The sequence below is a fragment of the Pygocentrus nattereri genome, chromosome 4 (assembly GCF_015220715.1).
Source record: "Pygocentrus nattereri isolate fPygNat1 chromosome 4, fPygNat1.pri, whole genome shotgun sequence".
Classification (NCBI taxonomy): domain Eukaryota; kingdom Metazoa; phylum Chordata; class Actinopteri; order Characiformes; family Serrasalmidae; genus Pygocentrus; species Pygocentrus nattereri.
The window spans coordinates 26,990,320-27,017,480 of record NC_051214.1 but is presented as its reverse complement, the minus strand read 5'-3'; the positions used below and the strand labels follow the sequence as shown (position 1 = coordinate 27,017,480).

The 27,161-nt window shown below is 40.4% G+C and overlaps 3 protein-coding genes across 3 annotated transcripts; 2 read left to right on the top strand and 1 right to left on the bottom strand.

The window, feature by feature from the left end:
• The first annotated feature begins 3,949 nt into the window (after nt 1–3,949).
• Nucleotides 3,950–6,070, top strand: mgst3a (microsomal glutathione S-transferase 3a). The gene is made up of 6 exons (XM_017688494.2): nt 3,950–4,083; nt 4,350–4,509; nt 4,652–4,725; nt 5,486–5,543; nt 5,619–5,691; nt 5,905–6,070. Exons 2-6 carry the CDS (start codon nt 4,393–4,395, stop codon nt 6,042–6,044), a joined length of 462 nt encoding a protein of 153 aa, XP_017543983.1. The 5' UTR covers nt 3,950–4,083; nt 4,350–4,392; the 3' UTR covers nt 6,045–6,070.
• mmachc (metabolism of cobalamin associated C) lies at nt 6,061–10,249 on the bottom strand. The gene is made up of 4 exons (XM_017688486.2): nt 10,122–10,249; nt 8,828–9,025; nt 8,497–8,649; nt 6,061–6,666 (listed from the first exon to the last, which is right to left on the bottom strand). The coding sequence occupies exons 1-4, from the start codon at nt 10,209–10,211 to the stop codon at nt 6,328–6,330; spliced, it is 780 nt and encodes a 259-aa protein (XP_017543975.2). The 5' UTR covers nt 10,212–10,249; the 3' UTR covers nt 6,061–6,327.
• Nucleotides 10,250–10,470: 221 nt separating this feature from the next.
• LOC108415433 (RNA-binding protein 25) lies at nt 10,471–26,564 on the top strand. Its single transcript, XM_017688478.2, has 12 exons — nt 10,471–10,570; nt 11,101–11,175; nt 13,364–13,406; nt 13,702–13,850; nt 13,994–14,075; nt 14,911–15,109; nt 15,285–15,358; nt 17,962–18,038; nt 19,542–19,642; nt 20,240–20,328; nt 20,423–20,554; nt 25,981–26,564. Exons 2-12 carry the CDS (start codon nt 11,110–11,112, stop codon nt 26,151–26,153), a joined length of 1,185 nt encoding a protein of 394 aa, XP_017543967.1. The 5' UTR covers nt 10,471–10,570; nt 11,101–11,109; the 3' UTR covers nt 26,154–26,564.
• Nucleotides 26,565–27,161: the final 597 nt, after the last annotated feature.

The following is a 27,161-nucleotide window of genomic DNA, read 5'->3' as shown; positions in this document are numbered from 1 at the left end:
AAAAAATGTAGTTGGAAATCTTTTCTTCTGTATTGTCTTGAATCTGAGACGGATACATGAGCCATCTAAATGTGTCTGCTGTAGTTGCTGTAACTGTTGCATAACTCTGCTTAGAGATCTGTTCAGTAATGTAAGCTAGGACTAGTCTGCAGCAGCAACCACACAGAAAACTGTCAAGGTGCACAGCACTGTGTATGCGTCAGCGAGCTGTTGCTGGAAGTTCGGAAATAACCGGGTGTGGATTGCACTGGGGGAAAAACTCACAAACATCTGAGTTTCTATGGTACACAATATACACTATAGGCAGGTTTGTGGACACTTGTTGGAAATCACATTCCAAACACGTGGGTGTTAATGTGAAGTCACTGGATCACTGGAGCTCCTTGTGCACAGGGACACAGCCATGCTGAAGCAAGAAAAGGTCTTCTCCAATCTGTTGCCAGAAAGTTGGAAGCATATAATTGTTTAAAATATCTGTGTATGCTGTAGCATTAACATTACCCTTCACTGGGACTAAGGGGCAGAGTCCAAACACTCAAAATCAGCCCCCAGACAATTATACTTCTGCCAAACCCATCAAACCGTCAGATAACAAAGCATGATTCATAACTCCATAGAACATGTTTCCACTGTTCCAGAGTGCAGTGGTGGCATGTTCTACACCACTTCAGCAGACACTTGACATTGCACATAGGCTTGTTTGCAGCTGCTTGGCCATGGAAACCTGTTTCATGAAGCCCATAACACACAGTTCTTGTGTTAATGTTGCTTCTAGAGGGGGTTTGGACCTCTGTAGCGAGTTATGGCTGATTTGTATGTGCCATGCACTTCAGCACTCGGTGGCTTTGCTTTGTAATTTGCATGGTCTACAGCTTCATGCCTGAGCTGTTGTTGCTCCTTGACACTTTGATTTCGCAGTAATAGCACTTACAGTTGACAGGGATAGATCTAGCATGGCAGAAATTTCACAAACTGTCTTGTGGCATTGTCTGATAGTGCCACATTTAAATTCACTGAACTCTTTAGTACAACTAAACCGAGTTTGTACTATTCTACTGCCAACACTTGTCTGTGGAGATTTCAAGACGGAAAAAAGCAGGGAAAAGAAGGAAAAAGGAAGAAGGAAAAAGCTGACAAAAAATGAACAAAATAAAATAATAATATAAGAGACTGTCACATAATTATCTGTGTCTCTTTATATATAAGGTGAGTAGCCAGAGTTTTAGAAGTACTGACAATATCCATGATATACTCAGAAAAATACATTGTCATGTAATTGATGTAATAGTCAATATAACAGTAACATATCGTCACATTGCCCACTCTTAACTCAAAATTTGTCTTTCTCTTTTATGAAACATTATAACACGTCTTTGCCAAGTTGAGACCATATGTGAGCTCAAGGTGAGATCATATCAGCTCATGCTGTTACAGGGGCAAGATTGCCTATCGATCGTAGGCGTCTGGATGACCGGGTGCTAAATTACGAGTCTAATGGAGTGTGTGTGATGATAGACGACGCGTCTGAATCCGGACAGCTAATATCCATAAAACCGCAAGGCGTCCAGGCTATTGACGAGGAGGGAAAGAGGGAGAGAAAGGTGTTCTCCTATGATATACAGGACATTAGAGAAATGTTCTCTATGAAATGAGACTGAGCTGGAAGGTTATGTGGTCTGCAAAAACTACATCAATTGGTATTTCTAAAGGAGAAGAACATGAAAAAGAAGGAAAGGTGAGTGGAAAAATTATCATTGAACAAGTCTGAAATGCACTATAGGCCCAAAAATTCATCCATTGTTTCTTATTCAAGTGTATTAGTAGGGAGTTTGTTTCTCCTTTGTTGCAGTGACAGTATCCACTCTTCTGGAAAGGCTTTACTCTAGATATTAAACTTTGCTGTGAGGATTTGATTGCATTCAGCCACAAGAAATTACTGAGGACAGGTACTGATGGATTATTATTTCTGGATCAGTCCAACTTGTGTATTGGATGATGCTTTATCACTGCAGTTCCACTGTTCCTGTTTGCTTTATACCTCTCTAGCCCACAGGTTCCTGGCTCTGGTCCTGGAGTACCCCCTGGCCTGCACACTTTAGTGCTTTCCCTCACTTAAGTCACAAAGTAGCTTGTTAATGAGCAGATTAGCTGGATCAAGTGTGTTGGGAGGAGGGGAAACACTCATGTGCAGGGCAGGCGAGATCCCAGATTCAGGGACGGCAACCACTGCTCTACCCAGCACTTGGCATTGGACATAGTGATCTTAGGCTCATGTGAAGCTGCTCCAGAGCATCCCATTGTACCACTCCAACTTATCTCATAGCACTGATTTGCAATGGGGATTATACAAGCTATGTGCGCACTAGTGAACATCTTTATCAGCAATGGGTGCTGCTTAAAGTAGTTCCCACTAATTCCCAGATGTGGTGATATATGGAAATATTTGGTGGATATGGTAAAGGCTCTTTTAAAGTAATATACATTTGAGGAATCCATATTTCGTAGGAAAACATTAAAGTGTAGATGTTCTCTTTTTATATTCTGTTATTAAAAAAACTTGGAAAAACGCCCAGGAACTATTAGGAATTTATTTTATGTGGAAAAGCAGGCCCATTTGTTTTGTAGAGAATAGTACCATCTAGTGGATATATGCTATGAAGCATGCTATTCATTTGAACTTGAGCCTTACTGAATAGAAAAAAAGTTTCCATATGTTGTTGAATACATACTGAAATCTACTGAAAAGCTTCTTGACTAATATTTCAATATGAATTGCTCTGCTAATGATTTGATCAGCTCAAGTTGTTACTGAAATGTGTGTGTGTGTGTGTGTGTGTGTGTGTGTGTGTGTGTGTGTGTGTGTGTGTGTGTGTGTGTGTGTGTGTGTGTGTGTGTGTGTAAAATTCAGATCACACCCAAGGCATTCCATGTGACAGGTCCTCAGGGCCCTCCAGGTGGTCCCTTTTTGCTGCACCCTTATGGAAATTGTGGACTGTCTTGAGGACCAGTTTAAAGACCTCTTTTCTAGGTTAACAGTGAACCAAACTAAACAATAGCACACTCTTCAGGACACAACCTGAACACACTTGATTCACGGCAGGTGAGTAAACACTCGGTGAAAAGTCACACAGCATGAATGGGCACCTTGTGTTTGTGTAATTCACTGTCCAACCTTTGCTCCAGAAGTCACGCTTAAACCACTGCACACCTCAGAACCGCCTGCCTCTATTGGCTGTTCAGTGTCTGAAATGTGTGCGATAGTTCAGGTGCATGACACATGAACACAGAAAACATCTGGATTGGCTGATTGCGGATGGGCAGATCCAGGCCTGTAGTAGCCTGTTTCGTTGTTGTTGAGATTGCAAAGATGCTTTGAAAAATGGCTGCATGGTCACATCTATAATAAGACAAGGCAAGTTTAGTTATCTAGCACCTTTCAAACACTGCCGTCATTCAAAGTGCTTTACAAATGAGAACATTCAGAGTAAGAGTTGTTTCACAACAGTAAAGGCAAACAAAAAAACAATTAAAATATGATTAAAACAATACATTTAAAAGAGAAAATCATTCAATTAAAAATTCAAATTAGAAAAAATTAATTAGGACGGTTAAATAATCAAATTTAAAACTAAAAATTGGACTGGGGTTAAAAAATAGTAGAAAATGGTCATATTATAAGAAACAATCAGACGTGATGTGATGTATGATATTATATATAAATATATATTTTCAGCTATGCATAATATCCCTGACAAACTCTAGTACTGATCTTGTAGTAACCTAATATAAATAAATTCAAATAAATAAACATAACTAAGACCTAATTAACATATATAATTTATTCATAATATTTATTTGAAAGAACCTAAGCCTGAATACTTTACTTTTTTTTAAAGTCCTATAGTTTAGTCGTTACCTAAAGTGCTTCTGTTGGTGTCGAAGTGAAAGCCTGTCCATCTCCAGTTTGACCGGATTGGTCTTCACTGCAGCTGAAGCTCCGCCCCTTCGGGCTAAACCAACACAGCCGTGAGCGCGGAAACATCTACAGCGGGGTTTCGTTCCAACACGGACAAAGTTATCTAGGTACGTAGAACTGCAGCCGATTATATCTACAAATGTGCGTTTTGTAAGCGTTCAGTTCCACAGGGGCTCTTCACTCAGAGACCGACCTAAAATAGCGTGTTTCCAAAGTGAAAGTCACCTCAGTGATGTCCTTTCTCCTATAGCTCAGACTTCTGTCCTTTCGCTTTCAGAAGCCTGGCGTACACAGTCATTACCGTCTCTGTGCTCGTGTTGCCGCTCTTGACTAAAATCTTGACTTTTAAGCGCTTTTCTGTCTGAATCTGTAGCATCTACGTCCTCTCTGCTCTGCCCCGGCTGACTGTACTGAGCATGGCGGTGTTCTCTAAAGAGTATGGCTATGTGGTGCTCACTGGAGCAGCTACCTTCATCCTCATGGGCCATCTGTCTTTCTCTGTGGTCAAGGCACGCATCAAATACAATGTACAGGTGAGTGCACAGCTTACACCACAGGAGCACATGCTGACGCACACCTGCCTCTGTGTTGACTGCCAGCCAGAGGAAATGATCTATAGTAAGGACGCTATGTCGGTGCCCTTGAACTCAGCACAAGTTCCTTTTCTTTTCCTAGTATCCGAGAATGTACAGTGATGACCCAGAGACCGGCCATATCTTCAACTGCATCCAGAGAGCTCATCAGAACACGTATGTGCCACACTAGACAGCACATCGTTAAAGAAAATGGCACAGAAAACCGTCCTTGTGTGTTTCAGTGAGGAAAACACAGTAGATGCCACTTCAGCTGTATACTCAGCACACTTTACATGGCGCTTTTGATAATTCATACTTGGCACATTATACCTGTTTACAGGCATCTCTGTCTGTAGCTGTTTTGTTGCATATACTATGTACATTTGTATAGTCTTGGGGATCCTAAGAGCCAGTTTGAATGTATAATACCTGTTAAAACTTATATGTTCACCTTTGCGTAGTATTCCTGTCAATCTCTAGTAGTAATTTAAAATATAAAAAAATTCAAGTCATCATAATATAATTCAGTTATATATACTTGTGATTATTGCTGGGTATCATTTAAAACATATCATTTCAGATTCCTGAATTTTTTAGTACCTTTTAAATTATAAAAGTATAAAGAACTATGAAGTGTGTGTGGCTTAAACCATACTGCTGAAAGTGGGTGTGTTTATTGATAGCAATGGATTGCATACGAATTAAAGCGTGATGACATTACCACCATGTATACAGAATGTAATTTAGACAGCCATCCAGCAGTCTAGATTGTGGGACAAGCACGCTTATTGGCTCATGGATGTTGCTAAGAGAAGCTGGTTGACTGATTCCTTGTAGATGCAAATGTACTTTGTCAGTAAAATCATTCTGATAACAGCTGAATGGCCACTTCATAACAGTCTAACAGGTGTGTTCTTTTCCCTTTTCTTCCCAGTAATGAAATCTTGCCTCTCTTCCTGTTCTTCTTGTGTGCTGGAGGCATACACCATCCTGTGAGTACGGTCAGACACAAATGTTTAGGTCATCCTCAGTGGATAGTCATCTTGACAGTTTTCTCTGTGTCTTAGCGTCTGGCCAGCAGCTTGGGAATGGTTTGGATCGTTAGCAGAGTAGTGTATGCACATGGGTACTCCTCTGGAGGTGAGTAGATACGTTTCACTTTCACATCAGCGATATTTGTATGATATCCCATATAGCCATAGTATGGAGTGAAATGTAAGATTATGTGGAATCAAAGATTATGTATCTCTATACACTAGTAAAAAATAAGCTTTTTGTATCTAATTGTTTCATATATACCGTAGACATCATAATTATTACTCATCCTCTATTCTGTTGTGTTTTCCTGGGCAGTGCCTGATAAGAGGAAGCGTGGCAACTTTGGGATTGTGGCTTTGCTGGGTCTATTTTGCTGTACTGTAGACACTGGCAGAACCATGCTTGGGTGCAAGGGCTTACCCAAGTGGCCAAGAGGGTTTTTTAAAACTGCCTAAATAAAGCAAGCAGATATTACTGTGCATTTCTGTTTTTTAATGTTTGATTTAGTCAGTTTTGTCAATAACAAGAAGTAAATCACAATCAAATACAGTAATGTGTGCAAGTTTTTGTGGAATCAGCCATCTGTAGGCTTATGGCTACAAGAGATTCATCCATCCTTATACAATTACTTATTGCACTTCTTATCTAAATGTAGACAATTTACACTTCTTATGTACACTAAAAGTCATTCATTGAAGCAAAGTCTGCAGTAGAGTATTCTTCCTCTACCTGCAGTCATCACTGTTTGTTGATTGAAGACTGCACTTCAGAGTCTGTCTCTGGGAGAAAGCCCCACTGCTTGAGCAGCGCCCCCCGCTGAGCTGGAGGAGTAATAAAATACTCTTGCTGCCAAGGAGAATAGCTCTCTTCCGCAGGTATGATGTTTCTGTAGGTCCAATCCTGCCAGTGGTAGTTAAATCTCTCCAGCAGCTCTATCCTGGCCTCCTGTGAGCTAACACAGTCAGTGGGAGCTACCTGATGCATTTCTTCACCCACTTCAACATCCTTCCACACCAGCAGAGCACGGATGGCAAACCAGCCCCCCAGCCGAGGGTGTATACACACTCCGAACATCTTCTGTAAGCATGGAAGGAGATGTGTGAAGCTAATGAAGGAACTAATTAATTTTGTTCATTAGGCTTAAGAAGCTGAAGCATGAAGTTCATAAAAGTTTCCAAAATTTTAGAAACTGAAGTTAAAATGACTGTGTAATTTTAGTCTGGTGGTTCTGAAGCTTTTTATCAGCTGGACCAAAACAGGGGTGGGGTCCTAGAAAGCCAGACTGCTGCACAGTCTGGTGATTTTCCTGCTCAAACACACCTGACTGAACTAATCAGTTCATTGCCAGGTTTGGATGATAAGACTCTGCTTGCCCTTGGTTCCCCACCCTGGTGTAAAAACATCATGCAAGCCACATACACCAGTTAGGCATAACATTATGTCCTTGTTTTGCTCATTGACCATTTTATCAGTTCCATTTACTATATAGGTGCACTTTGTAGCAGCAGCAGATGAGCTAGCATCTCTGACTTTACATCTACAAGGTGGACTGACAAGGTAGGAGTGTCTAATTGAGTGGACACAGTGTTTAGAAACTCCAGCAGCACTGCTGTGTCTGATCCACTTGTGCCAGCATAACATACACTAACACACCACCACCACCACGTCAGTGTTACTGCAGTGCTGAGAATGATTCACCACCCAAATAGTACCTGCTCTGTGAGGGTCCATGGGGGTCCTGACCACTGAAGAACAGGGTAAAAGGGGGCTAACAAAGTATCAGAGATGGACTACAGTCATGGACTACAGAGATGGATCAACAGATGGACTACAGTCTGTAACTGTAGAACTACAAAGTGCATCTATATAGTAAGTGGAGCTGAAAAAATAGACAATGAGCAGAGAAACAGAGAGGTGGTCATAATGTTCGGTATATATTAAGCACTACTATCTCATCTTGAGCTGTCAACCTTGTTAATACAATATGCTTCTACTTAATATTCTTTTAAAACTTTCTTAAAGTATAATACATTAGTTCAGCGCTGTCTGGATGAGACAGTCCACACAGTTGTGGGTCACTGAACAACTTGATTAAGCATCCAGGTTAATATCTGTCATTAACAGATGCACAACTCAATACATCACATTGTGGAGAGTGTAAATTGACACGTTAATACAAAAAATTAAGTCTAGTATGCTTCACCTACAGCGTATTATGTTGTATGCTGAAAGCTGCTGCCACATATGAACTATAAAGCATTCTGAGAAGAAATGTGTATACATTAACCCTTGTGTGGTGTTGTGTTTGTTACTCAGTGGTCTGGTCCACATTATAGGTTTGTTAAATCAATACAGCCACAACAATTTACGTAAAAATACCAGATGTTTAAAATATCTCAAGTGTCCAGCGTAGGGTTCTCCTTCAGCAGCTGTAGCCAGTCAGCAGCCTCTCCATGTTGTCTACCCTCTCTCTCTCTCTCTCTCTCTCTCTCTCTCTCTCTCACACACACACACTAACAGCAGGCCATGTAGGAGGAGAACAGAGTGAAGGATGCAGCACCTCCACATTTTTATTCCCCAGAGGTTCACCCCAACACCACGTGTAATATTAATGTGTAGGGGTAAACAGTGTGAAGACACTGAAAATGTGTTATTCTATATGTTCTTTGCAGAAAATTAGCAAAGGCCAAGGAATCTGAGGTTGAAATAATAATAAATCACATAATTTTTTCTTTTAGTAAACAAAGGCCCCAACACCACACATTGGTTAAAAAAAAAGGTTTTGGTTCTGCTGATTACTGCAGTCAAAAAATCGCCAAAAGCTGGTGCACATGTCACTGGTATATATATATATATATATATATATATATATATAAATATGAAATATGCTATGAAATCATCCTTTACCTTGTTCTCCCATGGTGGATCTTGGATATCTGACTGCTGGTAGTAGCGTGCTGCTCCTGCTACATGAGCTGCAGTCTGAGCCAGAAATTTTGGTTTTCGGCTGGGCAGCACCTCATAATCATAAATGATGTCCACAGATCGATCAGGAAAATGCTGAGAGGGTGGGAGTGAAAGGGGGAAGAGAACACACTTTTGATGTGAAACTTATGTGAAACATACTTTTGAGACCATTACAGCATGGCCACAAGTACTGACAGATCCCAACTTAAAAACGGCCTCATATAGAATCACTTGAAATGAAAAATTGCTCTAATGGGTAGGTCAGATGTACCTCAGAGACACAGGTGGAGATGGCATGAGCTACACATTGGTCTATAGGATCGCTGATGCCTTTCCAGGAACATCCCTGTAGGAATGGTAGGAATAAGTTCTCAAACATGGACGGGGTGCTCAGAACTACCACTGCCAGAGTGTCTGCTGAATACTGGAGGTGATGGGCCTGAGAAACAACTGCATTGTACCATCCAATCTGTATAGAGACATATACATACACACATTATTTCAAATAGAGTTGCCACAAGGACTCACCTTCATACACGCTTTCTTTGAATTCTGAGTATATCTGCATGGAAAGTCAGACGATGTCGCTTTACAGCCATGCATGTTCTCAAAGACGAGTTCCACAAATGTTTCTAAATTTTTGCATAGTTCCATTGTTGAAATGTAAATGAAGTAATTCAGGGAGGGTTGATGTGAAATTGTCTGTTGTAGAGAAAGTCACAGACTCAGATTTCTTTATAGTGGTGGTGATAGGAACGAGAGGTCACGATGTCTAGAACACAAATACATCCATTTTATTTACTATCCAAAGCCACCAGTGAACCTACATGTGCCTTCTGAGTTTTTATATATAATGTTTGTAATGGTAAAACAATGAAAAACCTGAACAAATACATTATCTTAGGGGACTATTTTGACTTACAACACCCTATATGAAAATCCCTCTATCATGAATGGATTAAAATACATGGATTAACAAGCTATTTAGGCCAACACTTAATCACAAAACTATCAGAAAGACGAAGTCTCTGGCATCAGGCAGTGTTCATAACCACTCTGTGGAATAACTTTATGTAAGAGAGACCTTTAAGAGACATTAAGCTCTTCAGACGTCTGGTTCCTATCACAACCACTGTGAAAAATTCAGTCGGTAAGTTTCCTCAGAACAGAGCATTTCATACCAAGCCACTCTAACTTACTTTCTTTACATCTTAACCATTTAATTATGTTGAGTGATGTGTTGAGAAAGTGGGTGATATTCCCCTTTAAACCGTTGAACAGCATATTTACAGTCACATGCAGACATTCTGGGTATTACGCGCAAATATACTCTACATTCTGATATGGTAAAGCTTGCTGGTTTGGTTTTAGAGTTAAAACCATTTTTCTGAACTAAACGTATTGATATAATCCGCTACACTGCAGTTGAAAGGTTTAGAGGATTCTGAAGGAGTCTTCCTTAGCTAGGCGCTATGCTACAGTCGCCTGTTAAACAGAGATGAATAAGAATGTGTTCATTTCATCACAAAATACCATCAAACTGTTCTCTAGGGTGAACACTGTACCTTGAAAGGATAAACTTCAAAGCCTAACGACTTTAAAGACTCCCTTAGTGTCCCCACAACATTTTCCACATTGTCGCAGGGGGTCGCCATATGGAAGCGTAGGGATTTCCCGACTTATGGGAAATGGAGTTCGATATCCAGTTACACAACGCATCCCACATCGATAAAGTCCCACTGTTGTATAATCTCACGTTTATAAAAGTGGTGATGGTTAAAACAACTATTCTATATGGACTTTTATATCGTATTAAAATTACATAGCAACCAGGCACAGACAAAGAAAGACATGTTTCTTTGAACTTCATTTCCCAGAATCCTCAGCCGAGGCTGCGTCCCCCGAACGTGTTGACGTAATCCAAAGAGGCTCCAGCTTTTAAAAAGTGACTGCAGTCTGCTGGAAGTCTGTTTTGTCTGGATGAGAGACGATAAATCTCGCGCTTACTTCAGCGGTATGTGGCTACTCCAGTATGATATATTTACGGCTGTTTAGACGTCCTGAAGGAAAGAAACACGACCCAGTTTATCCTACGTCAGCGTGTTAATATGTTTAGGTAACTAGCTAGATTAGCTAGCCGGACAGCTAGCAGTGTAATAACAGCAGGTCAGCTGTGTAAATAACAGTGTTGTGTGGGAGTTGCTAAGGTTTCAGATCATCAGATGCTTTCTGTGTGCAGTCAAAATCATTTGACACTCAACAAAACAGCACAAACCACGGGGCGAGTTGGGTATGCTGAGAGCTTGATGTGAAGCTCTTGATGCATTAAGAGCTTACTGTCACTGGAGCCCATCCAGAGATTGGAAGGGGCCCTGAAATAGCGAAGTTAAGTTAGGTTAGCTAGCGTGGACGCTTAACGTCAGCGGTTGTTCATCCACAGTTGACGGTATCTGGGATCTCTGTAGTTGGAGTGTTTTTGAATGCTTCGCCTCCAACCGCTCAGCATTAACTGACCTCATACGGGGTTACTGCTTTCTTTTGCAGGCTGACAGAATGAACTGGGACAATCAGCTGAGTTCTATTATATCTGCAGCTGATGGCAGTGTTGCTAAAATGCGGGTAAGAATCATAATTTAACCCTATATGGTTGGGCCAAATGCTTTCTGAAGACACTGTCCTAAATGTATTCACTCGTGTATACTGTTACAATACTTAAAAATCAATGTATTCAGAATACACTGAGAATTGATAAGTCATATGGGGGGAAAACCATCCATCCATTATCTTCCGCTTCTCCGGGGTTCGGGTCGCGGGGGCAGCATCCTAAGCAATGAGGCCCAGACCTCCCTTTCCCCAGCCACTTCCACTAGCTCTCCAAGGGGGATTCCGAGGCGCTCCCAGGCCAGCTGGGCGATATAGTCACGCCAGCGTGTCCTGGGTCTTCCCCGGGGGTCTCCTCCCAGGTGGACTTGCCTGTGACACCTCCCGAGGGAGGCGTCCAGGAGGCATCCTAACCAGATGCCCAAACCACCTCAGCTGACTCCTCTCAATGTGAAGAAGCAGCGGCTCTACTCCGAGTCCCTCCCGGATGACCGAACTTCTCACCCTATCTCTAAGGGAGAGTCCAGCCACCCTGCGGAGGAAACATTTCAGCCGCTTGTATTCGCAATCTTATTCTTTCGGTCATTACCCAAAGCTCATGACCACAGGTGAGGGTGGGAACGTAGATCGACCGGTAAATCGAGAGCCTTGCCTTATGGCTCAGCTCTTTCTTTACCACAACAGACCGGTAAAGAGCCCGCATCACTGCTGACCCAGCACCAATCCGCCTGTCAATCTCCCGCTCCCTTGTACCATCACTCATGAACAAGACCCCGAGATACTTGAACTCCTCCACTTGAGGCAAGAGCCTATCCCTGACCCAGAGAGGGCTCTCCACCCTTTTCCGCCTGAGAACCATGGTCTCGGATTTGGAGGTACTGATCCTCATCCCGGGCGCTTCACACTCAGCTGCAAACCGATCCAGCGAAAGCTGAAGTTCACGGCCTGATGTCCCCAATAGGACCACATCATCTGCAAACAGCAGCGATGTGACCCTGAGGTCACCAAACCGGACACCCTCCATCCCCTGACTGTGCCTAGAAATTCTATCCATAAAATTATGAATAGAATCGGTGAAAAAGGGCAGCCCTGACGGAGTCCAACTCTCACTGGGAACAAGTCTGACTTACTGCCGGCCATGAGGGGGAAAAACCTTTTTTTAAAATTAATTTTGTACTGTTCCTGGCTGATACTGGTTGGCAGTTTTCTTCATGTAATTTTGTTCATAGACTTGATTTAAAAATGCTTGTCTTTTAAACGAAGTTCTGGAAATTCTCAAGTCATCACCTTCTTCGGTCCACTGCTGCTGCTACAAGGGTGAGGGTAATCGGCGGAAGTCCAGGCGATTGTATTTTGCTTGCTAATAAATAAAGGTGGCACAAAGATATAAACACTGCCTTTTGCTCTCGTTGGGCTGTCCAATATGCGCAAGAGATAAAAAGTTCAGACAAACCTCACGGAGTGGAGACTGAACACTGAATTACTAATCAAACGTACTCTCACTTGCACATTTTAATATATTCTAGTTTTTGAGCTACTATATAAATATTGTGAACATCACAGTTCTTGGTTTGAGTAAAGTTGTGAGAAATGTGAGCGTTTGTTGTCACTTTCAAAATGTAGCATGGACTGAATACAGATACTTAATTTGTGTGTTCTTAATGTTTATTCCCAATACTTGTATCCCATTACATCCCAATCCTGCATATAATATATCGCTGTTGTTGGGACAAAACCTTGTATCTCCAAAATGGTAACTTTCCAGGAGAAGGAACAAGCATGCTTTACTTTTAGTGCAAGTCAGTGGAACCAGAATTTTTTCCAAGTGTTTTTGGGCTGGTTTTTGTAATCCATTTATCATGAAATATACAAACAATGTCTAGAGCAACAGGCATTTTCAGATTAAAACTGAAAAATGACAAAAATGGAGATACAAGGTTTTCTTCCGACGCCAGCGATATGCAGAAAATATACAGATTGGTTTGAGTACTTCTCTGTTCAATAGCTAATCCTCATTGATAGGTTTCAGTTGCCACTGTATCCTTAAGCAATTGCACAGAATAATTTATGAAGTACACTGTATGTTGTTGAGTGAAGTCTTTGACCACTAGGTGGCACCCCATTGTATCTCTAATAATTTAGTTCAGCAGCATGGATCATGAATAGACTGACACAGATTGAAATGTATGGTTCTTTGTCTTACAAGGAACGGCTTACCACCCATGGAAGGCTTTCCAGAGGAAGAGAAGGTAATTCCATGAGTCCTAATATTTTTTTATTCAGGTGTTATTCTGTATAATGTATGGGTATATACTGAAATGACTTTATGTGATATGTGGTACGTGTTGGGTTGTTTTAATGTGTTCCAGCTCTGTTCCCTTGGACTTTATTCTGACTTACTTTACTGTTCATTCTTGTACATTACTTAATCTTTGTTATACACCGAGCTCTACTGAACCTGAATGGTAAAGACTTGTGTGGCAATAAGGAATCTCACACCTTTCTTACATCCTTTATTGTGTCCGTTTCCCCTTCTTTTTGTAGATGTGTATCCGGTGAGAGAGAAGAGTCATGCTGTGGGTCTGGATCCACTTGTGCCCCCTCCTCTCCCCCAGACATCCTCCACTCTCAGCGGTGCAGTTCAGTGGGCAGACCTGGCAGGCTTACAGGCCCAACTCAGCAGCCATAGCCAGGTCCTGTTTGTGTCAGTGTGCATGACGCAGAGTGAGAGCAAGTAAATGAGTGCAAGAGAGCTAAGACATAATTCACTTTGTAGCATTTCTATCCATATATCAACACATTGATGGAGGATATTGTTATTTTTGTTGTTCTGCAGACAATTGAATTCCTAACACAGAGCTTGCTGACAGTGGAGAGAGAGAGAAATGCTCAGCAAAGACAAATACAGGCATTACAAGGTGAGTCTGTCTGTCTCTCTCTCTAGAGATGGGTGATTAAAAACAGGCACAGACATTGAGCATTGAACTCAATAATAATGTAAAATAATCAGACATATATGCATAGTAACTAGTCCTGGGAGCTTTTCTGTATGCCTGCTTCCTGGCTTTCCACTTTGATCATGCACATGATGCTGCAATATTTACAGGATACGAACATGATAAAATTCTTTGCCTAATTTTGTCTTCTCGGTACAACTGAACCTCTTTCAGGAGAACGTTCTGAAATATGGTTCGGGTGTTTAGCTTCTAGTTGAACTTAGCATCGCATTTGATAGCCTGTTCTCAGTGGTAAAAACAGCTACTCCAGTCTTTAATTCAGTGGGGTGAGTATTGCTGGGCAGTGCACTACAAATGTGCAACAGAGCTGCTGCTCTCAGAATAATGGGACTGGCCACCCCCAGTCCAGACCTCAGCATCACTGAATGTGTCGTGGAAGCTGAAAATAAATATATCGAATATTACACTTGTGCTTAATTACCTTTCTGACTGGAAATTAAATAAATAAACTTTTGTACCAGACTGTTTGTGAAACATTGCTAAATAGACACTTGTGCTACTTTTCTACCTTCTTCAAATTGCTTTTGTCATCAAATTGCTCTTGTTGACAAAAGCAATTCAAAGATGGTAGGAAAGTAGCACAAGTGTCTATTTAGCAATGTTTCACAAACAGTCTTATGAAAAAGTTCATTTATTTACAGCCTGACTTTGAATGTAATTCATTGTAATTTAAAATTTGTAAAAAATATTTAATTTTAGTTCATTAAAAGAAACATGTTTTAATGTATGCCTCCAGAGGAGTTGAGGAGGCTTAAGGAGAAGTTGGAGGACCGGGAGAGGCAGAGGGAACGAGAGAGGGAGAGAGTGAAAGAAGGAGAGAAGGACTCAGGGGCGGAAAGACGGCTGGAGCAGTGGAAGAGAGAAGTGGGACGAGAGTTGAGCAGCCTCAGAGGCCACATTGACAGGTCCACATCACTAGGCAACCAGGAGGAAAGGTCAGTGGCGTTGGTTAGGCGTGCTAGCATTCAGGTGTTTGATGAAAGGTTACCTGTCCTTCAACGGGTTTAAACGGTGCTCCTGTTTAAAGGCGGATTCTGCAGTTATAGTAGCGGAGTGTGGCAGGGCACTGTTTGGTGTTTGTAATGGATTTGTAATGCTGTGTGGCTTCAGTTTCAGCTCTAAGCTGCGCAGGGAGGAGGTGGAACATCTCAGAAGAGAGGTGGACCTGTTCAAAAGCAAGTTGAGTGAGTTTACTTACAACCATACATTCCCATTGTTTATGCAGGTATGCCCATATACACTGTAGGAGCAGTTCACTGAAAAATCAAATTTACACAATTTTCTCCTTGCCCCTAATATAAATGTTCTGCTGATACAGGTTTGGTGTCTGAAATTCTTGTTTTGGACCGGAGTTGAGACTAACTTATTTTTAAACTGCATTGGGAATTCCACCAAATTTTAAAAATTTCTAAATAACTCACTGAGTTGCAAACAGTCAGTCAATGTTGTTTGATAAGATTTCTTTGCAATAGTGGTGATAGGAACCAAGGCTCACAGTGGCCTTTATTCTTCAAAGTTTTGTGCGACCAAATCTGGTAATAAAACAATTGCACACAAATTTCATAGACAATTTTGTAATTCATGGGTTTCATCTTTTCATCTGCCATAAAGCTGTTCAGGCTCTGGCCAGTAGAGGGGGCAGTGCACTTCCTGCTCAACCCAAAATCCACTTATGAGGACAACCATTGACTTATGAGCTGCTGACTTCTTTTGTTTTATTGGTTCACTGTCAAATCATTTGCATGAATTAGGAGTTGCTTCTTGTAAGTCATATGTATATGACTTCAAATTAGGGCATGCCTCTGCAAATAATACATAAATAAGGTTTTCGGGTGGGTGCTCGTTTCAACACACTGAAGATTAGTAATCAGTTGCACTCAAGTCACTGCTTGTTTTGTTGCCATCAGACAGTTTGTACATCGTTCAGAATGATCAAATCTGCACTTGTTTCTGTGCAGCTTTGATGGATTAGGGCCAGTGTCTACAATGCAAATATACCCTTTTTAGTTTCTCTCCAAAATGACCAGTGAACCTTCACCTGTGCAAGCTTCTTATATGTAATGTTGATAAGGGTGAAATAATAAGAGTATTTTTTTTTCCAAATATGCCATATTTTGCCTTATGACACCTGTCTGGTTCCTTTCATCACCACTGTGAACAATCCTGGCTCAGTATGTTTTTTTAAATTACATGGATTTATTTATGCTGAAATTTTGAAAATCGGTGGAATTGCCCTTTAAAGCCTGAATGTTTTTTATTTCGTAATGTTCAGCAATGTCAACATAATACAGTATAAACTAATAGAAAACTACTGTGTTTTGTTTCGTACACCCATTTCCCTAAAGATCTATCCTTGTCTCTCTTCTCCACTCAAAGCAATATAATAAGTCATAATGCACAGTACAAAATAAATTAGTACAAATAAAAATAGGAAAGAGATAAAATACCTAGATGAATAGAAAATGAAAGAACTAACTAAACAGCAAGCTAACTAAAAAATTAAATACCTAAATAAATAAATACATAAATAAATACATAAATAATATGTGCACATACAGATAACATATATATATATATATATATATATATATATATATATATATATATATATATATATATATATATATATATATATATATATATATATATGTGTATGTGTGTGTGTGTGTGTGTGTGTGTGTGTGTGTGTGTGTGTATGTAATATACACACACATAGTACCAAACTCTATTAATAATAGTGTTAGTAATTAACTCCATTATAGTATCATTAATACACCCCCCTTTAAATAGTCACCCAAAGGGGTCTGAGCCAGTCCAGCCTCAACCCTCAAATTATAGACCTGATACCAGGGCAGTAGTTGGTGTTAAGCATTGCATTGAAATCATATGATGTATTATAAAGAAATAGGTCAGGCGTCTCTTCAATCAGATGTTTGTCTGGGTGTCTTGCTAGCAGGGTGGAGAAGGCAATAAGATGACACTTGTCTTCAGTTACAGATGATCCTTCAGGTCGTCGGCCAAATAAAGCCAGTAGGGGATGTGGCTCAACTACGACACCTGTTGTTGTTTTTTATATTTTTGTCTGTTTCTAAAGAACATTGTCATACAGTGTCAGTAATCATATAAACTAAATAAAAAGTCATATAAAAGTCTATTTGAGATGACTTGGCATGGATCCAGGCAAGTGATGTGATGCTAACAGGTTCAGTATAAGCTTTCATTAGTTACAACATTAGCCTCGTAAATCCAGCGCAAAACTAATCAGGAAACATACAGATGCCAAACATGTGTTGGCTGAATTACTTTGTTCTGGAAAGGGTGAAATTGTGTAATTTTAATCGTTCAGTGAACCATGACATTGTTAAAACTTTACTTGGAATTCATCCATTTATTTCTTATTTTGTTACTGGTGCTTTATTAATTCCTCAGCATGTCCACCGTGATTATATCCGTACTAAATTACCAAGGTTGACAGCCGTATTTGTCAGGCTGTCTGTTGTAATGTGGGTTGTGTAATGTGACAGACAGAGAACCTACTGCATTGCTGTCACCATATTTTAGTGTCAGAACCCTAGAGTTGCATCCAATGAAAACACACAGCCTGCCAAACTGCACCCTCAGCCAACATACACAGCACAAAAATATACTGCAAAAAAAATAAGAACAACACCTTTAAGTTAGGCTACTGCACATGTGCACATACTAGCGCATGTCTCCAATGATAAGAGGATGTGGTGATCTCCTGTTCTCTGAATCTTACCCTGCACGCATATGTGTGTGTTTGTAGTGAGGCAAGAGGAGGATGTGTACCAACAGCAGTCAGATGCAAGAGAAACAAGGAGGCAGTATGAACGCAGCTGCAAGGTATCAAGTGTCCCAAAGTAATGCTAGACTGTTAACAACTGTATACACACTTTTAAAGCAACAGTTGAGCATAAAGTTTACATCATTTATACAGTTTTTCCCTTACTGCAAATGTAGTCGATCAGCCAAGATATGTTTGCTGTCTGAAGATTGTTTCCTTAGTTTTGCTCTGGAGCTGCCAGGCTAATTTAGCTTATAAGTAATGGAATCTTTAACACCAGTGATTAGCTTCAGCCAGACTGCATGCTTAAATCATCACACAGTTGCCATAGACCGCATTAAGATGATGATAAGTAATGTCAAATAGACTTGCTTCAGTCTTTTCTGTAGATGCAGTGCTATACAACAGCCAGAGACGCACTTAATTTATTTAACATCCATTCAAAATGGCCATTAGGTACAAGTTACACAACAGAAAATTACATAAGGCTCAACAGCTAAATATAGTTTGTTTTTCTCAGTATTTACCTTGATTACAGCTTCCATTCTTTCTGCGAGGCTTGATTTCATATTTTGTTTTCATCTATTAGAAATCTGATATTTTTCCATAAGTTCAGCCTCAAGTTAGTTGGATTTTCTGCGTCTCACAATCAAAGAAATCTCACACAGTGATTTTTTTTTTTTCACACCGATTTTCCTTGGACTTCCATCTTCATTGTGCAAATGAATAATTGTGTATCTAATCTTTGAAATATCTCTTAAATATTGAATTAACTAAAGAAGGAGGGTCTCTGTGTTTGCACAGTATTTTATCTCTAAATGCAGTGTTTCTCAGCTAATATCAGTAGGAGCAGTCATTCTGAGACTGCTTGTATCCATGTTTAGAATTACCTGTATATCATACAGTGTCAGACACCACATACGTAAGTCTATTTTAGATTACTTAATGACTCAAAGTGGCAAGTGTGTGGGATAAGTGAGGCATAAACCTTTACTTGTTAGCTGCATTAGCCTTATGGCTCAAGTGTAAAACGTAAGAAGTAGACTTTTGAGAGCCAACATGTCTGGCTGATTAACTACATTTAAGGGTAAGGGGAAAAACTGGGCAAGTTAGATTGGCCAATATTTTTGCCAAATTGTTGCTGATGAAAATAACAGAACTGTTTGAAAGTACAGGAGTGTGCAAATGTCTGGGCCCTTATGGTAAGATTACATGTGTTGATTACAGGTTCATGTTCTAAGTGAAATCAACACATCCACTACAGAGAACACACTTTTGTACATTTTAATCTACATTTATTGTTAATAAATGTAACAAATTTTGAAAAAATACACTAAAATGTGGTCTCTACAAAAGTTATGGCACATTTTATATTGTTTAGAACATGTTAATTGTGTACTAGTATATGATGGGGAAAAAAAGCATTTTAAGTTTGTTACCTGCAGAGATGTTCATTTATTGTCACTTAGAAAATTAACAAAACATGTAATGTGACCAGGGGTTTTGAAGAGTCACTGTTGTGCTCATGATTGCTGTATCCATAATGGTTTCTGCCTGTACAGACACTGGAAAGCCTCACAGATTCCTGCCGTACACACAGTTTTGAACTGGCTAGGATTGTCTCCCAGTACCAGCACACACAGCAAGATGTTCGAGAGCTCAGGTACGCACATATCCCCGCATATGGATATATCACATACAGTACAGACCAAAGATATGCAAGCATATTTTTAAATCAGTTTTCTATCAATCAAATTTACATAATTATTCATGTTGTTGCTGTTACTGTTGTCATTAGACATCTAATTCAATTAGTTTTTTCCAATATAGTCCACTAGTTTGCAGTGATGTACTCTTACTCTGATGTCTTGTATAGGAAAGCATTCACCTTCTTTGTTAGTACTACTCCTTTCTACTAATTAGCACTCTTGCTTCAGTGCAACAAGCATTTAGAAGTGTCTGAGAAGGTGAGAATCAGGTGGATCTGATTAGAACTATAATAAAAAAAATGCACTGCAGGAGAACCCCCAGGAGCAAAACATAAGGAATGAATTCTCCACTACTGTTACACTTTTAGTCAAACAATATGTACACACATTACTGTTCATTGTCTCATGAAAGAAGTACATTTTTGTGTTTAGTTTTAAATGCCTTAAATGTCTGTGACAAAAAAGGTACAACAACATAATAGAATAAATTATGATTGTACTTAATGCAGTCTCTCTTCCTTCTTCTTGTCTGTGTGCGACCTTGTTGGTAGACTTACAGTATCTGAACTGAAGGATGAAGTGAGAGGCCTGATTCTGAGAGACAGACTCCCAACACCTGCAGAAGTGCTACGCAAACCAAGTAACACGCACACCAGCACAAACGCGCCAGTGTGATCTCCTTTTGCTGACTGTCTCCTCCCTCACCTTCTGCTTTCTCTCCAAAACTCCTTCAGCATCAGCAGTTGCTGTGGAGACGAGTCCCCCGAGACGAGTGTTGTCTGATTCGGAAGATGACTTTAGCCCCACCCCAAGCCTTGGGGAGGTTAGCTCAGACGACCTGGACACATCCTGGCTCGGAGAATCAGGTTAGAGACACATGTGAACGCCGTTCACATGTGGTCAATGATAGATGCACACTTGCGCTGGGCAATAAGGCCAAAAGGTTTATCATGAGATGTCTATGTCGTTCAGTATAGATCCACGTCATTCAGTATTGATCCCTAACAGTTCCTATCTGCTTATACTGGATTGAGAAACTAGACAGCATAATAATTTTATCAATAATTTGTCAAATGTTGATATTGATTGGGAAAAAAAAGTTTGCTTTCAGTGATTAGCGGTATTGCTTTGTGTCTCTGACCTGAATCACACACACACATACAGTTGTAGGCAAAAGTTTGGATGCACCTGGTCAAACAACATATTTTCTGCTCTACCGAGAACACACCTCAGCTTAGTTTAATGCACAATTACTGTTTATTTGCTAGATTTCACATATTAGAAAAAAAATTGGGCAGTCGTGGGCTTGAGGTTCGGGAACTGGCCCTGTGACCGGAAGGTTGCCGGTTTGATCCCCAGTGCAGACAGTCCATGACTGAGGTGTCCTTGAGCAAGACACCTAACCCCCAATTGCTCCCTGAGCGCCGTGGATAGGGCTGCTCACCGCTCCGGGCAAGTGTGCTCACTGCCCCCTAGTGTGTGTGTGTGTGTGCTCACTAGTGTGTGTATGTGGTGTTTCACTTCACGGATGGGTTAAATGCGGGGTTTGTGGGACTAAAAAGGGTCACTTAATCTTAATCTTAAAATAAAACATAAAATGTGGGCTATTTAAAAGGTACACCATATTTTATGTTTAATATTTCCCCAGTGTATTAAATTCAAATAAATAGAAAATAACGATAAATTAATATATAGAATAAATAAAAATTGTGTGCTAAAATTAGAAAATACCTGTGGAGGCATGTTTTTAACTTATTTTCACTTAGACAATCTACAGAACATGCCATTTGGCCAGGGGTGTTCAAACTTTTGTATATGACTGTACACACAGTAATGATCGGCTCTTCCCCACCTGCCGAATATCCGTGAGGTTGGTGGTGTTTCAAAAATACTCTACACGTCCAAAACTATATAGACACCTGCTCATCTAATACTTCCAAGAGTATTAGTTAAATCAAGAGTATTCATAGAGAAGCTGCCCCATTTGCTGCAGTAATGGCCTCTATTGTTGTGGGAAGGCTTTACACTAGACATTGGAATATGGCTGTGAGGATTTGATTGTGTCCAGTCACAAGAGGATTTGTAAGATCCAGCAACTGATGTTAGACTGAAAGTGCTCCATCACTCCAGAGAACAGTTTTTCTGCTCCACAGCCCAATGCTGGGGAAGTTTATAGTCCTCTGTCTGATGTATTGCATTACCACAGTGACCTTAGTCAGAGTATGTGAGTGGAGTGGAGCAGCAGACATTTCCGCTTTTCACTCAAAGTATTTCTGTAATCTCTTCGCTATAGCTCCACTTTGGGTTTTCTGTTTCCCGCTCCTCACTCTCTCATCACTCATGTCAGAGAAAGCCCACGCCATATGATTCATTCTTATGATTTAAATGTCTTGAATGTAATGGCAAGACACCACACACTTTATTTAATTAATCCTGTAATTTATGGCCATTGTTAAATGAAAAACTAGTTAAACTTTGTGCTACGCAGGCATTTTTCCGGAAGGTATAGGCTTGAAGCTATAGCACCATCACAAGCTAGAATACTGGGTAAACAAATGCATGTGCTTTTAACATGATTCACTTTATCACTAAATGTGTGTAATAACTGTAGAACTTTGTTGTGATCAGTGAATTTCTAGCATGTAGGTCTGCTGAACAGCTCTGCAGTGCAGTATGAATGGTTGTCGTGGGTGAGCTGTAGCAGTCACTGCCTCATCACTCATGTCAACCAGAGTCAGTGTGGACAAAAGGACTGTCTAGCTCATGGACATGGAGTGATACTGAGGTGGTTTTAGAGTGAAAGAGAACTCGGATGCTCTGACTTTCTGAAAAGCTGCTTTAGCTCTGAGTGAAATCATGTTGCTGAACTCCCACTCTACCACTCGCATGTTCTGGTGCCAATGGCTGCAGCAAAATATAGCAAATATAGTCAATTTATGCATCTATTGGTGCCTTCTGTGTTAGTATGTGTAAAATAGTGGTAAATCTGAAATATTGGTTCTTTGCAGTATTTTATTGCGCAATGACCTGTACATCTCTGCGCCAGGAATGGATTTAAAAACCTTAAGTTTTAGGCCAAAAGCTCACCTCAAAACTATCATTAATCAATGTCTCAGATAACAGGCAGCATATTCGGGACAATTTCTATTGATGACATTATGTAATCTAGCTTTGAGAGGCAGTAAATTTAGTTAATGCATAAAATTTGAAAAGTCTGTTCAATTCTCTTTAATACGCACTTCTATAAATGTGTCAATCGAGCCTGGACAGACACACGAAAGGCAAAAGCCCTGACTAAGACGCATTAAATTACATAAAACAGAAATGATGCTTAAAATAATAGATGGAATCTCTTTCAAAACTTTATAAGCACTGTTATGGAAAGTGATGTGCTAGTACTGTACTTGAGGCTAAGATTCACAGTGAAGTGCGATTGTAAACGTCATTAGAGAGGACTTTAGTGTACACGGTTTAATGGCACTGTCCACTGACATTGCCAAGGCCCTTGCCTTTCTTGGACACGGTTCCTGTTGGAGCCATGTTTTGTCTTAAGTGAGCATCTGGTTGTTCCAAATATGGAGCCAAGAGATTTCCCCCTGAGACCTGAAACACACACACTGCACACGCACTCATGTATTCACTCACAAGATGATGTATTTCTAACACAGCCATAACATAAGTGAGATGGGTAGGTATATTGATTGAAGAGCACATACTTTTACTGGTAATAGTTTTCTTTGTTTTCATGCACACAAACCCACGAAGCTGGTTTGTTCCCTGTTTCCTGTAGTAACAATTTGGTACAGCTCTGCAGACCCTTTGCCTGAGGGTGTTTAATGCAGGAAGAGAGAGAGAGCGAGAGATAATTTCCTGCTCGTTCATCTCCTGAGCTGCTATATTTGGTAGAGGATTGAGCTGTCCAGAACTAGGGCAGACCCACTATACATGTACCCCTCCTGTACTTTTGCACTGCACTGACCTGCAAGGGACACTCTTGAGAGGGCTAAGTGACAACGTTTTCCCTGTCATTAAGTAGCCGATGTCACATGCCACCCTGCTTGGACGAGATTCAGACATTAGGATGCAGCTGGCAGGCTAATGTTTGCTTCCTAGTTTTCATTTTTTATGTGGTATGTGCTCATTTTTTGGCTAAAGTAACATATTCCATCTATTTTTGACTGTAAAGATGCAGATTATTCAGTCTGGTCATTGATTTAGCAGTGTGATCTATCAGTTTGTGGCTCAGGCAAGCTGGCCTGTGATGGAGGATCAGCATCTTATCACAGGCTTAAATCATAGAATTTCTTTATCCTGAAACTGAAATGAGTTTGGGTTGGCGGACTAGCTGTTGTACAATTGAATAAGGCAGTAAAATGCAGTACCAAGTGTAAAGCAGTCAGCTGCACATACATTTTTTTGAGTATAATGGAACTTGACTATTAATAAACTTCCAGTCTCACAATCACAGTCCTGGGAAATGTATGTATAGGGAGCATAAAAATTGATGTATTTACATATGTAATGTATTCGTTTCATTAAAAATGAATGTTTCATTTGAAGGGTCTACCACCCAGGCTGAAAAAAAAGTCTAGGGGAAGCTTTGAGCCGATATCTTTGTGTTTCTTATGAAAGATTAAGATCAGATGAGTTCTCAAGAATTTTGCACTGAAATGCTGTAGTCGCAGACCTCTGTCCAGTCGGTGTGATAAGGCATAAAATAGTCTGAAGTGGGTGATTCAGCCACATTGATTTTGGAATGTTAGAATTGTAATTTCTTTATAATTTCTCTATCATTTTGATTATAATCAAATTCAGAAACGTATGTGGTTCATTTAATGACCAAATTTAAATTCCTGGGCTTTTTTTTTTAAGCCTGCAAGCCCAAAAAATGAACTGGTTTATTGTTTTTATTGTCTGTTTTGCACTGCTATTCCTTTGCTCACATTTTGTATATTCCACAACTTTGTGCATTCAAAATACCTTTAAATCATGCCAGAATAATTGGATCACAGTGAAATTTGAGATTTCCTGATGTTCTGAATTTCCTAAAGCACGATAATTGAACTCCGTCATTATGGGATCAGAGGTTTACAGGCCTACCGTCCATTAATAAAACCTTTTTAAATGACAGTTGGTTTTCCTGACTTAAGAGCAACTGTCGATGCATTTTAGTGTCACCGGTGTGTTTAGAATTGTCGACTGCCCACATAATGTCAGTGCTGGTACTGTGGTTGTCTTGTGGTGGTACTTTTTCTCTTAATGGATGAGTTATAGGGAACCGATTAACTACATTTAGTAACTGTGACGATTAACTACATTTAGTAACTGTGACCCTACAAATGTAGATGCGCTATATATCCAGAAGGATTCAGACAGCCCCTGGCAAATCAGCTACTTTATGATCCATAGCTGATACAAGCTTATACAGCTTATATAAGCTCCTTAGAAAAGCAGTGTCATCTGTCTTGACAGCAGCCACATGTAAGCCTAAACCATACCAGATGCCATGCGTCAGAAATAAGGGTAAAGGGTAAAATAACAGCTTTGGCCTGTTGAGCAGAAGAACTGTGTTCTCTGAAGAGATGGAGGGTGGAATGATGTTTGTGATCCAGAACTGATCATCCAACACCAGTACGTGACCGCACTAATGCTCTTGGGGATAATGGCAATCAAATCCACACAGTGATGTTCCAACATCTAGCGTAGAGCCTTCCCAAAAGAGTAGAGGCTGTTACTGCAGCAAAGGAAGGAGAATCTCGCTATTAATACTCTTGACTTCAGAAGAAACTTTTGGACATGCAGTGTATGTAATATTAGGTGTATCTAATAAACTAGCAAACTGTATAGTCCGTTACATGTTGCTATGCACCATATTGATCTAATTTTTGTATTAAATCTATTTGAGTTTTGTGCATTAAAACAAACATCAACATAAGTTCAATTCTTCTTGTACAAAACAGGACTTTTTGCACTTGTTTGTGAAAACCACGTAGTGTTTTATACTTTTTTGTTGACTTATGGTTGGTTGGGATAGTGTAGTGGTTAACACCTCTGCCTTCTACACTGTAGACTGGGGTTCAATCCCCCACTAGGGCAAGCACCCTACGCTATACCAATAAGAGTCCTTGGGCAAGACTCCTAACACCACCTTGGCCTACCTGTGTAAAAATGATCAAATTGTAAGCCGCTCTGCATAAGAGCGTCAGCCAAATGCCATAAATGTAAATGTAACTTATCAGCCACTACCACTGTATTTTGACCATCCTGACCAGTTGCTTTTGCTTCCTTTTAGCCCCGAAACTAAGAAGCCATAGACGAGATGCGCACTTGAGCCTGTCAGGAAGTGACCTAAGCGATGCTGGGAGCGGACTTGGGAGTGGACTTGAAAGTAACTATGGCGACGTAGGCGGTGATGTGGGAGGAGTTTCAGACAGTCCTCCAGAGCTCAGTCTCAGTGACCTCTGACATGAGAAACAAAATAAGCACTGACTTCAGTTAGTGGTGCGCATATCTGGTCAGTCACCTAAAGAACCGTACATGTAAAATAAAACTTAACCCTTTGAAAGTGACTTGGAGATCTGACTGACCATATATGTTTGCTCTTACTCTTAACGTTTGAGGTGTAGCTAACAGTATTTGTTAAATGAAGCCTGTTTTCCACTCTGTGTAATCGATCTGCTCAGTGGTGAAAGCATCTTTACGAGCCTCATGAACACACTGAGCTCTTTTTGTCCTCCACCTCTACAACAGCTGGGCTATGAGAGAGACCTCGTTAGCCCAGCTACAGTGTTTGTCTTTTTAAATTTTAAAGGGACCTATTCCTGGAATATGTGGTCATCCTGTTGAGGCCTAATAAAATGGAAACTTGTATTCTGAGTAGTAGTCTGTTCAGTGTTCACAGTACTGTACTAAAATGAAACGGTGCTTTAGATAATGCAAAGGGTGGGATGGTGTCACATTCAGTGATAGACCGGTTGGCATTTCAATGGTGCCAAAGCCCCCCTCCCCCTCCAGTAAGAATCGGGCTTGGCGTAGATTGGGCTATTTTGAACAGCTGGAAAGACGGGGTTTGTTCACAGGAGGTTGAGAGGGTTAAGAGAACACACGGTCCTGAAGTATTCCAGCCAGAACCCATCTGAAATGAATATTATTATAAACCCTTCACTTCTCTTACCTATTTAGGGAGGTTTAAGCATGGCCCTGCTCCCAGAGGAACACCATGCTTATTTAATATTAGAGAGATATCATGTTAGGCGACAGCCTCATTTCCAATCCTCCGTAATCCTATTTTTCCTCCTCTTCATTTCTGTCTTTCTTACTCCCTCTGCATTTTCTTTTTCAGCGTCCGGCCACTGCCTGTGCCCTTTTCTGTTCTATGCTTGTACAAGTTGTGATTGTATGATCTACGAACGAGTGTTGGATGAGTGATGAAGTTTAGTTTGAGAACCCTGCCGTGCCTGATACCCTCATACC

What these genes read in the sequence shown, in the direction of transcription:
- mgst3a (XM_017688494.2), top strand. Translation starts at nt 4,393, where the DNA reads ATGGCGGTGTTCTCTAAAGAGTATGGCTATGTGGTGCTCACTGGAGCA. An exon ending in GCATCAAATACAATGTACAG is followed by an intron (nt 4,510 to 4,651) that starts GTGAGTGCACAG and finishes TTCTTTTCCTAG; the next exon opens with TATCCGAGAATGTACAGTGA. An exon ending in CTGGAGGCATACACCATCCT is followed by an intron (nt 5,544 to 5,618) that starts GTGAGTACGGTC and finishes TCTGTGTCTTAG; the next exon opens with CGTCTGGCCAGCAGCTTGGG.
- mmachc (XM_017688486.2), bottom strand. Translation starts at nt 10,211, where the DNA reads ATGGCGACCCCCTGCGACAATGTGGAAAATGTTGTGGGGACACTAAGG. An exon ending in TTGAAGTTTATCCTTTCAAG is followed by an intron (nt 9,026 to 10,121) that starts GTACAGTGTTCA and finishes GTCTCTATACAG; the next exon opens with ATTGGATGGTACAATGCAGT. An exon ending in ATCCACCATGGGAGAACAAG is followed by an intron (nt 6,667 to 8,496) that starts GTAAAGGATGAT and finishes CCATGCTTACAG; the next exon opens with AAGATGTTCGGAGTGTGTAT.
- LOC108415433 (XM_017688478.2), top strand. Translation starts at nt 11,110, where the DNA reads ATGAACTGGGACAATCAGCTGAGTTCTATTATATCTGCAGCTGATGGC. An exon ending in GCTTTCCAGAGGAAGAGAAG is followed by an intron (nt 13,407 to 13,701) that starts GTAATTCCATGA and finishes TTCTTTTTGTAG; the next exon opens with ATGTGTATCCGGTGAGAGAG. An exon ending in AACTCAGCAGCCATAGCCAG is followed by an intron (nt 13,851 to 13,993) that starts GTCCTGTTTGTG and finishes GTTGTTCTGCAG; the next exon opens with ACAATTGAATTCCTAACACA.